The sequence below is a fragment of the Montipora foliosa genome, chromosome 7 (genome assembly GCF_036669935.1).
Source record: "Montipora foliosa isolate CH-2021 chromosome 7, ASM3666993v2, whole genome shotgun sequence".
NCBI lineage: Eukaryota > Metazoa > Cnidaria > Anthozoa > Scleractinia > Acroporidae > Montipora > Montipora foliosa.
The window spans coordinates 11,840,147-11,856,743 of record NC_090875.1 but is presented as its reverse complement, the minus strand read 5'-3'; the positions used below and the strand labels follow the sequence as shown (position 1 = coordinate 11,856,743).

Sequence of the window (16,597 nt, the reverse complement as noted above, 5' to 3'; positions counted from 1 at the left end):
ACAGAAGCATGATGAACTAGAGGCCAGCAAACATTTTCATTAATTTTCAGTTGAATGTTACCCAATGGTAGCAACAACAGTTCTGTGCGTTGATAAAAAAAAATGAAAATAAAAACAGTGCCGCGTTTACCCCGTTTTTGACTATTTGCTTGCTTTGCCTCCCAAAAAAATTAACGTTACGCGGCAAATAGCAATGTATTTTAAAGTTCCGTTCGAGTTAATTTCTTATATTTGGAGGTAAACAACTTACGTATACCCGAGCGTATTTGAAGAGTTGACGTTGTTTGGACGCACGTTGTCCATTCAGCCGCTGTCGAAGAGTTTTTCCCAAATTTACGAATTGTTCTGGTGAAATACCCGATATTAAAAGTGCATTCAGTTTAATGATCATTTTTAACTAAAAATATAAATTGGAGCCTTTGTAAAAGTTCAGAAAACGAAGAATCGTAAAACAGGAATGAACGTTTGTGTATTTGACTCCTATTTGTTGGCTATTAACAAGTGACAGTTAATTTGAATGGCTTTTTATAGCGCCCACTGAATGCTGCAACATTCGACCAAGGACATGAGTGTTGATATATCGCTTTTTCTCTTGAAATTAACGTGAAATTCCCTGGTCAGGTGATGAATTTTTCTATAATGTCGGCCTAAACGTTCTTCCAAAACTCTACAACTAAAAGGTTAACCCAAAGATGTTGTCCAAAGAAAACAATACTCTACCAAACAATGATTGATAGATCGAAGGAACCACACGCCAGTTTGTTACATGTTTAAGAAAGATTAAAAAACAAGCAGAGCCATTTTCCTTTGCAAAAAGGGAAAACCTTCACCCTTGTGGAATGCATTTGACAAACCAATCATACAATTGCCTGGGTAATTAAAACATTGTCACTACCAGTGATCACTAACAACCGATCACTACCTGTCGTCAATTTATGACCTACCGGTGGTACGATGTTACCCGTGTGCAAGTGCCACTTACCCATCCGGTGCAATGTCAAAATCCGATCCTTGAAAATACAGCACTTTCCCCGCAGTCCACATTAGCCCACGTATATTTTCATGAACAGCAGTCGACTGTGTACCGGAGGGGTAAGTGGCACTTGCACGCGGGCAACATCCCTAATTTCAGTCCCGTGTTCGAAAAGACGAGCACAAGCATTGGCGGACAACTGCTCGGCGTGGAAATGTGAAGGGAATCTTTCACATTCGAGCTGAAAGGATAATACGTTTAGCAAGCTGATCAGACAGGGAGGAACACAAACTATGCTCTTTTCGTTGGAATGAAAAACGGAGCATCGAACTCTTTTTTCAGCTAGAAAAAGGCTTTGGAGTATATTTCTCCGTGAATCGCTGTGTCCAGACTTGACTTTGTTTTGGGAACATTACGGCAGCCTCTGAAACAACAACAGCAGCAGTAGTAGTAGTAGTAGTAGTAGTAGTGCTGTCCGTAGACATTTACGTGATCTTAGTCATAACGGTGGCCCTACATTGCAGCCATTGTTAGTAGAAAATAGATAAATAAATAAATAGAGCTCTTTATTAATTTCAAAAACCAGCGTTCTGAATTACAATAAAAAATCAAAGAATTTTAAAAAGACATCTATCAATAAATTAAAGAGCGTTTAAAACATTCGGTTCTTATTTGAGGAGGTACATAGGGAATGACCACGATTCCTTAGCAATCTTGTTTTACTGGGTGGTAAGAGATCTGCCAAAAGGCCTTTAGTAAAAGTTGTGATGCTTACTATCTGATGCCCCTAAAACGTTCAAAACAGGCTTGACCCCCTCAAAGACGCCAAAACGAACTGCTCTTTTCTGAAACCTATCAATTTTAAATACTTATCATAACTTTCACCACCCCATAATATAAGTAAAAAGAGGTATGATTAAACTATGAAAAAGGTGGTGTAGAGAAACTTAACTATAACCATACTTCGTGCACACTCGTAATATGTGCATACGCCTTCCCGCTTTACTGAGGTTTCTTAAGAACAGTGGAAATATCAGCATGTTTACAAATAAACAGCACAGTTTGACAGGTTAAAGAGCAAGACCTTAGGCCTAAGGAAGCTAAGCCGTCTATTTTAATCAGTAATGCGTTGTTTACCATTTTTTATGTGATCTTTTCCATACAGATTACGTAGGCTATGCCCGACACCTTTTTCAACGTAATGAAAACACGGAAACGACCAACATAGTCAGGATTAGTCTTCCTTTTAAAGATCAGGATCTTTGTGATAAGACTGCCCCTACATTGCAGCCGGTTTTTGTGAGTAGGAAATTAGAGCAAGACCTTAGGCCTAAAGAACCCAAGCCGTCTATTGCTAATCAGCATTGCGTTGTCTATCACTTTTCATGCACGATCTGTGCGATACAGATTAATATGTCCTGGACTGGGCTACACGGCCCCACACCTTTTTCAAAGTGTTGATGAACAGAAGAATTCGGCAATTGTCAAACATCTTATTACAGAGTACGGTAGATGCAATCTTAATGCAAACCTTTTTTAACATTTCGAGAAAATGTCAGAGTAGGTTTCATTGTTCAGTTTTTGAAATGCTTTTCATGAAAAAAAAAAAAAAAAAAAAAAAAAAAAAAAAAACTCAAAAGCAATTTGAACTTCTAAGTAGACTCCATCAGCCCATACGTGCAGAGCTTTTGTTTAACTTGTAAGTTATTTTTAACGTTTTGATTGCCTGTTGTTACTTTTAATAGTTATCAGCAGAACACTTTCTTTAACAAACTGGGTAAACCGAGTTATTCATCGAAACCGTAATTGAAAAAGGCTAATTCAGGGAATGGGAGTAATTTGATAAGTACGATTTGCATGTGGTTTAAATTCATGACAACGACAACAACAACAACAACAAAACCGTTCACGAAATAGGAAAAATCGTGGACATTCTTATGTTTATTCTAACGAGGTCTCAGCCGATTATCTTGCTCAGATACAGAAGAAAGATAAACGATTGAAGGTGTTTAGTCACAGAAGTGGTCGTTAAAGAGCCGGCAAGTTTAAAGTTTAACAATGTCAGAAAATTTTAGAAGACCAAGTTGGACATAGTGAGGGGAAATGTGGGCATGGCTCTGGCTCTCTGTATTCCTAGCGTGACTTGTGCCGCCTCTTTTAATGCGGCGGGAGTTGATACATAAAATAATTTGTTCAGCCTTCACCAACAAAACGATGTGTTTTTCTTCTGATGGGGAACTTTATTCACCGGGTTAAAGATCGGTAACTCCTTCGTTGCAATTTAACAAAAATATTCCCCAGACTCTCCTTGGAATGTTTCATAAATGTGCGTAAAAGATGAAAAAAATAACCTGTCCTTTGATTTACAGAGGAAAGAATTTATTCCACAAAGTTTGTTAGTTTCAAAATTAACCAGTTTAGAATGGACCCATGCCTTGCTCAAGCTCTGCTTATCTTTAATCATAACGTGTTTATCTTAAAATTGATACAAATAATCTACGATGCGGAAATTCAACATCTCCGGATTTGCGCGCAACCCCCATGACTCAGTATTGTGAGGACACGTACTTTTCAGGTGGCTGGCCTGGTAATTGGACCAGCTGCATTCGTAACCATTTTAAGATAACTAATTACATGCCCTAACAAGATTCTGCGCAATTTCATTCTAGTCCAAGACATTAAACAAATAGATGCATTTAAAAATACGTACAAAACACAAAGCAAGTTATAACGAAAGAATATATTACATATACTCATATATATAACAGTATCAGACACGAAAGATTTGTTAATACTGACGGGAAAGTCCTTGAAATAAACTCTTAGTTGCCTGATTGATTTCTGATGGATAGGAGGATGTTATTCCATTCACTGTCGAGCAGAACTTTCTCAATGTTTATTCTAAAGGTCAAGGCTTAAGTGCTGTAGCTCAGAAGTTTAGTGAAGTAATTAAGTTGCGCAGATTCGTAAGAAAGATAAAAGTTCCAAGGCTTCTAGACACAGAGGTGGTCGTTAAAAAGCTGTCAAGAATAAAGTTTATCAAGTTCAGGAGATCCTAGAGGACCAAGTTGGACATACTGAGGCAAAATGTGATCATGGCTGGCTCTCTTTGTTCTTTACGTGACTTGTGCGATCCATTTTAATGTGGGAGTTGATACAAAGAATCTGTCATGTTGAAATTCGATTCAACATTGTCGGGAGAATGACCGTGACAGGTTATAAGCTTTTTAGGAGGCTGGCCTGTTAATTAATTGGACGAGCTGCTTTCAAAACCAGTTTTTTCACTTGAAACCATCCACTTTTCGATGTCTAGGCTGAATTGTATTAATCTACGCCCACGAAGGGCGTAAAATTAATAATAAAATTAAACGTTTCACAAAAAATAAAGAAAAAAAAACAGTAGATTGAACAAAGCCTATTAATTGGTAACCATTTTTGTCCAAAAAAAAAACACATGAAAGTATTTTACCATGAGTAAGCAAAATTTGAGTTTTGTCGAACATTCAGCGTCTTTAAAGTACTGCTGTGTATGGTTATAATCAATTTTGTTTCATCTTTCGTAGGATAGGTGCTCGTTTCTTAATTGAAAATATTTGATGCCTATTTACTGAGTTAACTTTGGTCCTCTTATTCTAAAACTGAAACATGTGTTAGTTTAAAATTTCCACGATCAGGAATGGGAAAGTAACCTTACGACTTCCTTTCTAGAAACGTTCCGTCACTTTATCGCACCTGGAAAAGGAAGGAAGCGTTTCCACGATAACAAATGGAAAATTATCTCACGACTTCCTCCCCAGAAATGTCTCGTTTTTGAGATACCAAATGTATCATTTTATGGCACCTGGGAAACGCAAGAAGGGCTTATGTTCTTTTTCGAAAAGCGGACATATTTTGACTTTAATTGTTTTGAAATTAGATAAAACCAAACCCCGAGATGAAAAGCTCATCCAAAGCAGACTTTAACCTTGCCTTTGGACATGCTTTCTAAACGGAATGAAACATTTATAGCTCAGAACGTAACAAAAAAGGCCCTCAGAGTATTGTGTATGTTCCTATGTTCCCTAAGATATTTTGTCTTTGATGGTAATATGGCAACGTGAAAAATAGGAATATATTAGTTAAATGAAAAGCGTTCGTTGATACTGTGAGGATTAAGGGTGCCGATTTAAAAGATGAATTTTTGTTCCAGGTTCTTGCGGCTTTCCGTCGCACCTAGATGTAGAGAAAGGCCTCAGATAGCCATGTCTTTTTCGGAGTGGTTAGGGAGATTAAAATGACGAGCGACTGGCTTAGATGCATCCTTGTCATTCTTCTCAACATCGCGATAGTGTTCGCGAAATCGGTCGCCTAGTCGTCTACCTGTCTCACCAATGTATAATTTATTGCGTAACGTACAGGTTATGCAATAAATGACATCTGCGGAGGTACATGTGAAACGATCGGTGATCTTAACAGATCGTTTAGGTCCTGATATCTTGCTAGTGTTAACAATGAAAAGACAAGCTTTGCATCGTGAGCGCGCACATTTGAAGTGCCGGGTTGCTCGTTAGTTTTGAGCGCGCTTTTAACTAAAATGTTGCCTACGTTTTTGTCGCGTTTGGATGAAATAAGTGGAGGTTGCGAAAAGATTCTACCAGTAACGGGATCATTTTGGAGAAATTTAAAGTTAATAAGAAAGAAAGAAAGAATCTTTTGCACGCCTTTCAGTTAGATAGGTCAGGTGGCTGACAAAAATGGCAAAGAATGGTCACTTGACAGAAAGAGCCATTACAACATTACAAGACTATCTAGATGGTTTTATGGAAGAAAGTGAGGAAGAAGTGGATACAGATGATGAAAGTCTCTGGGGAAGATAGTGACAGCTTGACAGAGAATGAAGAGTGTGGTGACTAAACCTTAAATATTGTGATGCTCCACTGAGGGGTTTAATGTGAGCTGGATTAATTTATATTGTTTTAACATTTCATGTGTGTTGATTGGGTGGTTCTCACAGAAAATATTCCAGATCGTTTAGATATAAAATATTTCGTTTTATAGGTAAAGACCGCTTTTGTGCAACAGTTGACATACATGTAGGGTTGTTGGGTTGTTCAGGTTGATTTACATTTTATTTATATAATATATTTTAATTAGCATAGATTTGCTAAATTTATGATTAAACGTTTCATAAAAAAATAAATAAAGAAAGAAAGATAGTAGATTAAACGAAGGCTATTAATTACTAACAATTCTTGTCCAAAAAAATACATGAAAGCATTTTACCATGACTAAGCAAAATTTGAGTTTTGTCGAACATTCAGCGTCTTTAAAGTACGTATACTCCTGATTGTGGTTATAATCAATTTTCTTTTATCTTTTGTAGGTTAGGTGCTCGTTTCTTAATTTAAAATATTTGATGCCCATTTACTGAGTTAACCTTGGTCCTTTTATTGTAAAACTGAAACATGAGTTAGTTTAAAATTTCCACGATCAGGAATAGGAAAGTAACCTTATGACTTCCTTTCTAGAAACGTTCCGTCACTCTATTGCACCTGGAAAAGGAAGGAAGCGATTCCACGATAACAAATGGAACAATCATCTCAAGACTTCCTCCCCAGAAAAGTCTCATTTTTGAGACACCGAATGTATCATCTTATGGCACCCGGGAAATTCAAGAAGGGCTTATTTTCTTTTTCGAAAAGCGCCCATATTCTGACTTAAATTGTTTTGAAATTAGATAAAACCAAACCCCGAGATGAAAAGTGCATCCAAAGCAGACTTTAACCTTTCCTTTGGAAATACTTTTCTAAAATGGAATGAAAAGATTATAGCGCAGAACGTAACAAAAAAGGCCCTTAGAGTATTGTGTATGTTCCTATGTTCCCTAAGATATTTTGTCTTTGATGGTAATATGGCAACGTGAAAAATAGGAATATATTAGTTAAATGAAAAGCGTTCGTTGATACTGTGAGGATTAAGGGTGCCGATTTAAAAGATGAATTTTTGTTCCAGGTTCTTGCGGCTTTCCGTCGCACCTAGATGTAGAGAAAGGCCTCAGATAGCCATGTCTTTTTCGGAGTGGTTAGGGAGATTAAAATGACGAGCGACTGGCTTAGATGCATCCTTCTCATTCTCAACATCGCGAAAGTGTTCGCGAAATCGGTCACCTAGTCGTCTACCTGTCTCACCAATGTATAATTTATTGCGTAACGTACGTCCTCTCTGACGAAGGACTAACGCTCGAAACCTCAGCTTTTACAATCTCTGTACGGTGGCCAATTTACATTATCAACTCCGTTGATGAAACCAGATTTTTGTATACTACTTCCCCACCGACGCAGCACCACAGTTTCTTTAGAAACTACCCTCCTCAGAAATGCATAGTCTGGCCAGACGTTAGACAACCGAAAGTTGCAAGAGATAGGACTGTGCTCACAAAAGCGAGCATTAGTAAATCACATGTAACATTATCTTGTGTAATTTTTGAAAGCCCCAAGAAAATCATAAGCAACAAGTATGAGTATAAAGCCGAGCGCTTTTCGTACTTGCGTGGTCCATGTTTGCACGATATATAGTTTATTGCGATCTTTTAAGAAGGTGCAGCTTAAATTAATTTGTGCCCAAATTAGGTAAGGAAGCTATTATTTCAAAAAACTTAATCATTGGATAAGTTTCACGTGTCTTTCGGAGAACTTTCTTCCTTCTAATCAAATCCCAAGAAATTATGACATTGTCAAAATAAATAAAGTAACACGGTATATAGACCTTTTAAAGAACCTTTTAAACTTCAGTTAACCACATCTCGGGAGATTCTAGCTGGGCTGTTTTTTGTGCGATCGAAGTTTTGACCACACTGGATGATGGCGAGAGTTCTGCAATCAAGGAACGTAGTCTTGGTTGTCGTAGAAGTCAGCGCGTTGATTTTCTTGAATCTTATGTCCTTTATGGGAAACACCTTGGTTTGTATGTCCGTATACAGAAACACACAACTGCGTACAACAACGAATCTTTACATCATGGCATTGGCAATAAGCGATTTACTATCGGCCGTATTTGTAATGCCGTTTGTGACAGCTGTTCTTGTAAGAGGCCACTGGATTTTTGGTGAAGTGATTTTTGATGTTCTTGCTTTCTTCAGTGCGTTTATCATTTACGTTTCACCAGTAACAATGGGGCTGACAGCGCTCAATCGTTATGTGCGAATGTGCAGACCAGACCGGGAATATCAGAGGTTCTTTTCACCGAAAAAACCACTGGCCCTTCTAGTGTCTGTTTGGGTGATTGTTGCCTGTTACAGTGTCCTCCCAAACATAGTTGGTCTTCGAAAGAACACGTTTTTCCCGAATATTGCCTCGTGCGCCATTGATCATCTCAGCGAAAATGGCAGACTCATACACTATTGCATCGTTGTTTCTTTGTTCTTGTTAAGAGTCCCTGCCCGTAATTATCAAACACAACTCGGGAAGGGTCGAAAATTCGATTTCGCTCATATTTTTATGGTAGACAGGCTAGGGCATGACAAAAACTACTGGATAGTTTTTTCGGCAAAATATCCTTTTATTTCAAAGAAATATGCAAATTACCAAATTCCGTTAAAATCGCCATGTCACGCACTATTTTATTAAACAACTTTGAGAGTCTCGCATGGAAAACAACATTATTTTTCCGTCTTTGGAACACTCAAATATTTTTGTGCAATGTTTAAATGTGTGCTTGGTCGATTTTAGTGAATGTTGTGCTGTTGTTTTGGGTGGAAGATAATTAAATTCGAAGACATGTATTTCATTCACTTAAAAGTGCTTCGTACATATAATTAATTTTCATCATGTGCGAAACCTTCAAATGGATTAAGCTTCTGGTGGTTGAATCGTAGAAGAATGGTGTACAGATTCCTGTAAAAATTTCTTTGGGCAAATGATTGTGAGCGACGCGAGAGCTTTTCAAAGGACGTTAAAAATGCAAATATTTGCCCTTTGTCGTCAAATATCAATTGACGGGTTACACGTAAATCTTAGCATGCATGCGCCACATGACTTGACCCATATTAAGTTGAAATAGACACAGAGATGATAATTTCGAAATTTTCTAACCTTATTGGCAGTAAGAGACAGGTCCATAGGCCGATTTAACGTGTTTCTTTCACGATTCGTCGCCTTTAAGCGGTCAAACTTTGCTTCTGTTTAGACAAAGTCTAATGCACATCGCCAACTGTCAACGTAATCAGTGGTCGAATGTCATGAATCTGTGATCTTCTTTCGCGGCATATAATCATCACTGCATCTACCTAAGTCAACAGCTGCTAAGCAATTCGTGGATAGTTGTTTGCGTTGTACGTACTACACCAAGTTGACCAAAATATTACATTTGATTGCGACCTTTTACCTTTGCTCCCAAGAGTGTCGGCGCCCGCAGCACAATCTTGCAGCGTTCGTTATTTGGTCGTCACGCAATGCTATCATTTTAGTAGGTAGCTACACCGGTAGGGGTATATAGTAATAATAATAATAAAAAAATCAAACAAATAAAAACAATGTAAAACAAATATAAATATTTGATTTCGATATATTCGTATTTTGCTTTCCATATTTTGTATTGGGCACTCTAACACTGCCACGCGCCTTACCGTGGCCACCCAACAAACATTTTTTTCAAGTTAGCCAATCAGTGTGAGCGGATTTGATTGACAGACAAGCCTCCATTTGTTTCTTGCGCGTTGAAACTTTCTATGGAGATGTGTCTGTCAATCAAATTCGCGTATCTTGATCAGTAGCTAACTTGTAAAAGTGTTTGTTGGGTGGCCACGGTATGGCGCGTCGCACTGTAAAATAAGTGAAACAATTTGTTGAATGTTCATCCGTTTTTAGTCTGGGCTAGCGTGCAGTTCTTTGATTGGCTACGCTACTATCTATTCTGTGATAGATAGTATTTAGTGTATCAGCTAACAAAATTAATGACGGCCGCCTCTTGGTGTTCTCAAAGTGTCTGTGAAGAGGATTTAGATAAAGTTTTCAACCACTAGTTGATTTATGCTAAAAGGGAATGAGACGAACACCCCCGAAACCCGCCCCGAAAGAGCTCTAACTCGGGCCCCGGCCACAGTAAAGCTTAAGCCTTTTTATCTCGAAGAAAACGAAGCAAAATATTTTCGCCCACACTAACGTTTAATTTTCCCATTGGTTTCATCTGTCCAAACTAAAACGTTGGAAAACGATAAGAACGAGTTGGACCTAGGATTGTGCATATGTGAAATAAATGTTCAGTTATTACCACTACATTCACAAAGAAGTCCCACCACGCGCTAGCTCTTCCCGGTCTAGTCCAATGTCTCCTTTGTCTTTCGTATGGCTTTCCTTCTCTATCTCTATATCTCTTCGTGCCATAAGGCACATAAGGCTTTGGCATTCTCTTTCCATCCACTTCGGTTTGCTGCTAAAGCTCTGACAGTCGTCCATGATTGCCACCCAGCTACTCGTCTTTCGTCTTCAACCATTCTCCTCCATGTTGTTTTTGGTCGTCCTGGTCTCCTCCTCCCCTCTAGCCTCCACTCCAATGCTGTAACACAGTGCTCCTCTCTGTTCTTCCTCAATATATGCCCGATCCAATTCCATCTTCGGCGTCTGATCTCATCACTCGTTCTGTTCACTCCTGTGGTCTCCTGGATTTGTTGGTGCGAGATGGTCCGTGGCCATCTTATTCTCAGTATGCGTTTCATGCATTTGTATTGGAAAGTGTCCAGCTTCTTTGCTTCTGTTTTCGTGAGTTTCCAAGCTTCGCAGCCATACATCAAAACTGCTCTGACAATTGTTTTGAACAATTGAAGTTTCGTCTTCCTGCTAATTTCGTTACAGTCCCAAATTCTTCGCAACCTGTAGACAGTTTGTCTGGCTTTACTTAGTCTCTGTTGTATGTCTTTAGTCGCCACGCCTTCTTTATCCAGTAGTGCACCTAGGTACTAGGTTTCCTTCATCAGCTCTGAATTGTTATGGCGGAATCTCACAAAACGCTTCAGGCATTAATTTGTGACATTTTGTTTCCGTGCGGAGATCGAGTGACTTCGAACGCGTAAGAAAAACTGCAAATTGGGGAGAGGCTTGTGAAGATTTGTCAGTTTTAAAAAAATGTCTGTTATCGAGCGCGCGCAAGATGATGCGTTTGGTACCGGGGTTGGGTAACGGTATGATTACCGGTATGTTGCGTAAAGCAATATGCCACGTCAATATTCTAACATGGCCCCAAGGCTTTCAGGACAAACATCCATATTTGGTGTTGTCTTCTTTGTATCCAGTCTCTTTCGGGAATTTAGAGACAAAAGAAACTTTAAAAAGTTACAAAATAATTATCCCTAAAGCCTCAGAGCAAGTAAGAATATTGATATATCGAACGTGGCCTATTTGAGTAAAAAAAAAAACTTTGCAAAAGACGCACAAAAGTCTCCGACTGACGCGAGAGTATTCGAAAACAAATTCTGCGAAGTTGAAAAAAAGACTAACGACTTCTTTTTGTGTTTGCACTGTTTGGTTTTGTGGAAGCTGCTTTTGCACAGCGAGGAAAGACCTAGGAACGAGTTTAAGCCGAAAGTGTTACGCAATGTAGGTAGCGGGTCGCGTAAGAGATGACAACAGGAAACAACTCAGAAGACAAAGGGAAAATAGTCATTCTTTATATTCTTTTATTTACTCTCTTCCCACTCAACAAGATTTTGTGCTCAAAATGGTTACGTATATATCAGGATAGAAATTGCCCTACCCCTACCCTCTAGGCTGGGATGACAGCATTGCGGGACAAACAAATGACGAACCGCTGCAAAGTATTCAAGGTCAAGCAGCAATCGTTCAGATGTGGTAGTATTTTGGCGCTGTGCGAAGTAAGCAACTATCCACAAATGACTCAGCCGTTGCTGAGTTAGATGCAGTGGCGATCAGATGCGCCGAAATATGGTATTTGACCATTAAATACGATGACAGTTGGCGATGTAGATCAGACATTGTGTAAACAGAAGGAAACTGTACTGCTTTATATGTGCCGAATGGTGGGAAAAACACGTTAAATCGGCTTTTGGATCTGCCTTATGCAGCAAATAAGGTTTGAACATTTCGAAATTATGATCTCTGTGTCTATTTCAACTTAATATAGGTCAAGTCATGTGGCGCATGCTAAAATATATGGGTAACCAGTCAATTGATATTTGACGACGGAAGGGCAAATATTTGCATTTTTAACGTACTTTGAAAAGCTCTCGCGTCGCTCACAATCATTTGCCCAAAGAAATTTTTACAGGAATCTGTACACCATTCTTCTACGATTCAACCAGCAGAAGCTTAGTCCATTTGAAGGTTTCGCACATGATGAAAATTAACTATATTTACGAAGTGCTTTTAAGTGAATGAAATACATGTCTTCGAAATTTAATCATTTTCCACCCAAAACGACAGCACAACATTCACTAAAATCGACCAAGCACACATTTAAACATTGCACAAAAATATTTGAGTGTTCTAAAGACGGACGAATAATGTCGTTTTGCATGCGAGACTCTCAAAGTTGTTTAATAAAATAGTGCGTGACATGGCGATTTTAACGGAATTTGGTAATTTGCATATTTCTTTGAAATAAAAGGATATTTTGCCGAAAAAACTGTCCAGTAGTTATTGTCATGCCCTAGCCTATCTACCATGAAAATATGAGCCAAATCGAATTTTCGACCTTTGCCGCGAAATTAAGAATTTGTCTGATTTTTACAGGCAGCCACTCTTAACGCCTTTAATCATCACCGTGTTTAGCTACGTGAAAGTTGCGAAAAAAATGCAACACCACAAAATCGAAACTTCATTCTTGCGACAACACTCGCCGATCATCAGTGCCCGAGAGATAAGAATTAGTAAATCTCTTTTTGTAGTTGTTTTCGCTTTCCTGATCTGTTGGATTCCCTTTTGGATCATTGTCATTTTAATGCGCTTCGATTTGGTTCAAAAGCTGCCACGAAATGTGAAGCTGCTATGTTTCTTTTTCCTTTACTTATCCAATACGATAAATCCATTAATTTACGCTGGTATGAACCGTTGCTTCAGAAGAGAATTCCGCAAAATTGTTTGTGAGTGTAAGAGGAAAGTTCGGAATCGCATAACTTATGAAACCCCTCAGATAGATAAGAATAATGTTCCACAAGAAGTTGACGACGGGCATTTTGGTAATCTCACTGTCGGTAATGCTTTAAGTGTTGATCACGATAAAAAAGAATGAGAAATATATTTGGTTGATATCTCAAGTTTTATAGTAAAACTGTTTATTTTGACGATTTTGAGTCGCATTATCGCTAATAATTCATTTGTCAACTGAGCATTTAGGTCAATTATGATAGATTTTGTAACCCCGTTGAAGTTTAGGTGAATTTGACATTTTTAACACATTATCTAATGGAAAAACTGGAACAGAAGAACATACGAAGGTTTCATCCACAAAAGGGAGAAGAGATTGACCAACAGTCTACTCGGTTCTTTCTTCTCATCCATAGTTTACATCTATAATTTGTCTTGCAGTTTGAGCGGCAGGTGAAGATAAAGTGTAATTTATTTACTCTGGCTATTGGCAATTTACTCAGTTCCCTTATTTAAGCCGTCAGAATTTTTACTTTCTATCCTTCCGATAATTGTAAATATGACAAGAACAACGAGGATAGGACCAAGTATAAGGACGTCATGTCGTGCATTATACTTATATTTTGAAAACCGTCTGAGGTTTGCATCTGCTTAAGACGAATAAACAACAAAGTTTTGGATTTAATTAACATTGTAAAATACAAAGTTTTTTGATGAAATAAATGTTAATATAGTTCAGTACTTATTCAAGCAATAGGCCATTTCCGAGTACATGTCTGCCTCCCTTCAAAGCGAGTCTAGATGCAAATTTTTTCTTATGAAAATTAGTTTTCATTCATATGTAAAGTAGAACTGATTACCATCACAAAAACTCGGAAATGGCCTGTTGTTCTGGTAAGTACCACAGGTAACTCAAGCTCCTTGCGCAAAATATAACAATGTCTGTCGGAATTTAATGATCATACATAACTGTTCAAAAAAGCATTGGAAAGAAATTTAAGTTAACCGACTTACATTAGCTCCATTGTGTGTTACTTGTGTTTGCGTTGCGTTTGAATTGAGGGCAGTCCTTGGTAATTCCCGCAAGTTTTATATTTAGGTCCCTATCCTCAATGCAATATATTGGGAAACTCGAGTTCCCACTGTCACCGGATCTACTGAAGACAATCGGGCATAAATATTCTGAACGAAGGCTCCGGTAACCTCAAAATTCCACTTGGGCGTTGACACATCGTCACAAAACACATAAGTTCCTAGTTTCGGATGATCAGTGAAGAAGGAATTATTCCCCGAAGATCTCCACAATCCTGACTTTTAAGTTCCATGGAAAGCAGCTTTATTCGGAGATATCGTGCGCAACCGTTTGAACATGAACAATTTTCTAGTTTCAAACGAAACTCTGGTCGGCTGCGTCGGTGGAAGAGTAAAACAAAAAAGTAAGCCTTGCGACCGGCCTCAAGTTAAAATTACTAACTCAGCGGGTGGTGCCTCATCACTTGATCACCATGTCAATCATATCTGTCTTCCCTTCCTTCAGGCCAAGAGTCGCTGATCAACATAGGCCTCAAGGCTCTTTATCTTCTAATAATATAGGTTCAGCTTTTGTCTCGGTGGTACTATATGATTCAACCTTCCAGAACTCTCCTAACTTGTTCTTCAGGGAAGCTTCCTCCCCATTGATAACGTTTACTCCGAGACAACCAGAGCTTTGCACATCGCGAGAACCATCGAGATCACTCAAGCCAATAAATGACTTAACAACAATCGGCTTGCCCTTGCTAACTTCAAGTGGCATGAAAACTTCTTGGACGTTGGACCCAGCGGACACAGAAATTCGTCTTTCCTTCAACATCTGGGAAGTGCACACGCTGCAATGCTGAATTTTTAGCCTCTTTCGATTGATCTGGAAAGCTTGGAATGCCTTCACTGCCCATATAAACTTTTTTATTCCGGCTGTCTACTGAACCAATCTTGAAGTTAACTGTCATTCCTTCTTCTACATCAGCCTTGATGGGGAGCAGGGGTGGCGCAGTGGTGAGAGCACTCTCCTCTCACCAGTTCGGACCGGGTTACATTCCCGGTCCCTGCGTCATATGTGTGTTGAGTTGGTTCTCTCCTTGCTCTGAGAGGCTTTTCTCCGGATACTTCGGTTTTCCCCTCTCCAGAAAGACCAACACTGTCAAATTCTAATTCGATCCGGAAAGCACGAACACATGTTGAATGACCTCCTGAGGGCTCTTAAGGTGTTCTGTGGGTAAACAAATGACACCTACATTTTTTTTTTTCATGTTCATCGACTTCGCAAGAAAATGGTCTATCGTAGTAATGTCAGAACCTGAATCTACTTGGCTATACGTTGGAATCTGACTGGCTCTTTTCTTTGTTACCTTGGCTGGAATAACTTGAAGCAACATTTCCCAAGAGTCAACCGCAGCAGCTGAGGAGCAAGTTGAAGTGGTATCTTGTTTTGATACCGAATTCTGGTTCACTGTTACATTTTCCCGACGAACACATACAATGATTCCCGCCTAGTGTAGTTTTAAGGAAGTGAAGTAATGTGTGATGGTTCTTGCCACAGCTATGAGCCCTGCACAAAGTGGGAGATCTGCATTTCTTGCATGTGTGTCCAGTAGAACTGACACAGTTAATGCAAATATTTGTCAGCCGGTACAGCCGGTGGGGCTCATGGCAGATTCAACAGGATTCCTGGTTTACCGTTGCCGTAGCACAGTTGGACTGTATTACTCCACGTTAGTAGCCACAGCTTCACATTATCCACCACTAAAAAAAGGATGATTCAGAACATACGCTCTTTGTTTGAGGAAATCCGCGTCCCTGAAACCTGGCATCAGTTGACTCTTTGCGCTCGAGGCTTTTCAGATGTTCAGCAAATTTGGTCTACATCCACTTGGGCAACCGTGTAATGATGACCTTCTTAAGAGCCGATGTCTGAAACTATGGAGAATCGGACGTCAGTCGTGAAATTTCGAGTTTCTTTTTTTTTTTGCCCAAGTAACCTCTATAGTGAAGTATTTTCAAAAATAACATTAACATTTTCAACAGCTTTTCATTTCTTTTGAAATCGGGCAGTTTGAAAATAAGGCTTATCGCCCTCCTTCGAATGTGAAATCGGCGGAAAACCACACATTTTTAACTCGCTCGTACGGTAAAACGCAGCGGCGTCTGTTTATAAAACACAAACACAATATAAACACACCTTAGCTCTTTATAATAAAATTTGCATAAGCTGTTGAAATGAGAATGTTCTGGCCGTTATTCAAAAAATGGCAAATTTCACCCAACTTTCACACTACAGGAACCAAATTGGTACGTCGAGTTTGAAAATCAAATAACAACAGCTTTGAAGAAAAACCTGTAAATTACTGTGTTAAACCAAGAGCCATATTATGGCTCTTGGTAAACTATATCTGGCGGCACTAAAAAATTTCCCCGGCGAGAGACCAAAATGTGAAGAGTAGTTTGACAGGAGGCGAACTTTTGACACGAACAAGCGCTCGCTACAAATTATCGCAAATTAATTTCTTCTAGA

At 38.9% G+C, this 16,597-nt stretch overlaps 1 protein-coding gene across 1 annotated transcript; it reads left to right on the top strand.

Annotated features, from left to right (window-relative positions):
- The first annotated feature begins 7,567 nt into the window (after positions 1-7,567).
- LOC138009909 (melatonin receptor type 1A-like) lies at positions 7,568-16,143 on the top strand. The gene is made up of 2 exons (XM_068856897.1): positions 7,568-8,465; positions 12,694-16,143. Exons 1-2 carry the CDS (start codon positions 7,810-7,812, stop codon positions 13,190-13,192), a joined length of 1,155 nt encoding a protein of 384 aa, XP_068712998.1. The 5' UTR covers positions 7,568-7,809; the 3' UTR covers positions 13,193-16,143.
- The last annotated feature ends 454 nt before the right edge of the window (positions 16,144-16,597 follow it).

Bases quoted from the DNA above. Each gene is read 5' to 3' on its own strand.
- LOC138009909 (XM_068856897.1), top strand. From the start codon at position 7,810: ATGATGGCGAGAGTTCTGCAATCAAGGAACGTAGTCTTGGTTGTCGTA. The intron at 8,466-12,693 runs GCATGACAAAAA...TGATTTTTACAG, and splicing joins TTTATGGTAGACAGGCTAGG to GCAGCCACTCTTAACGCCTT.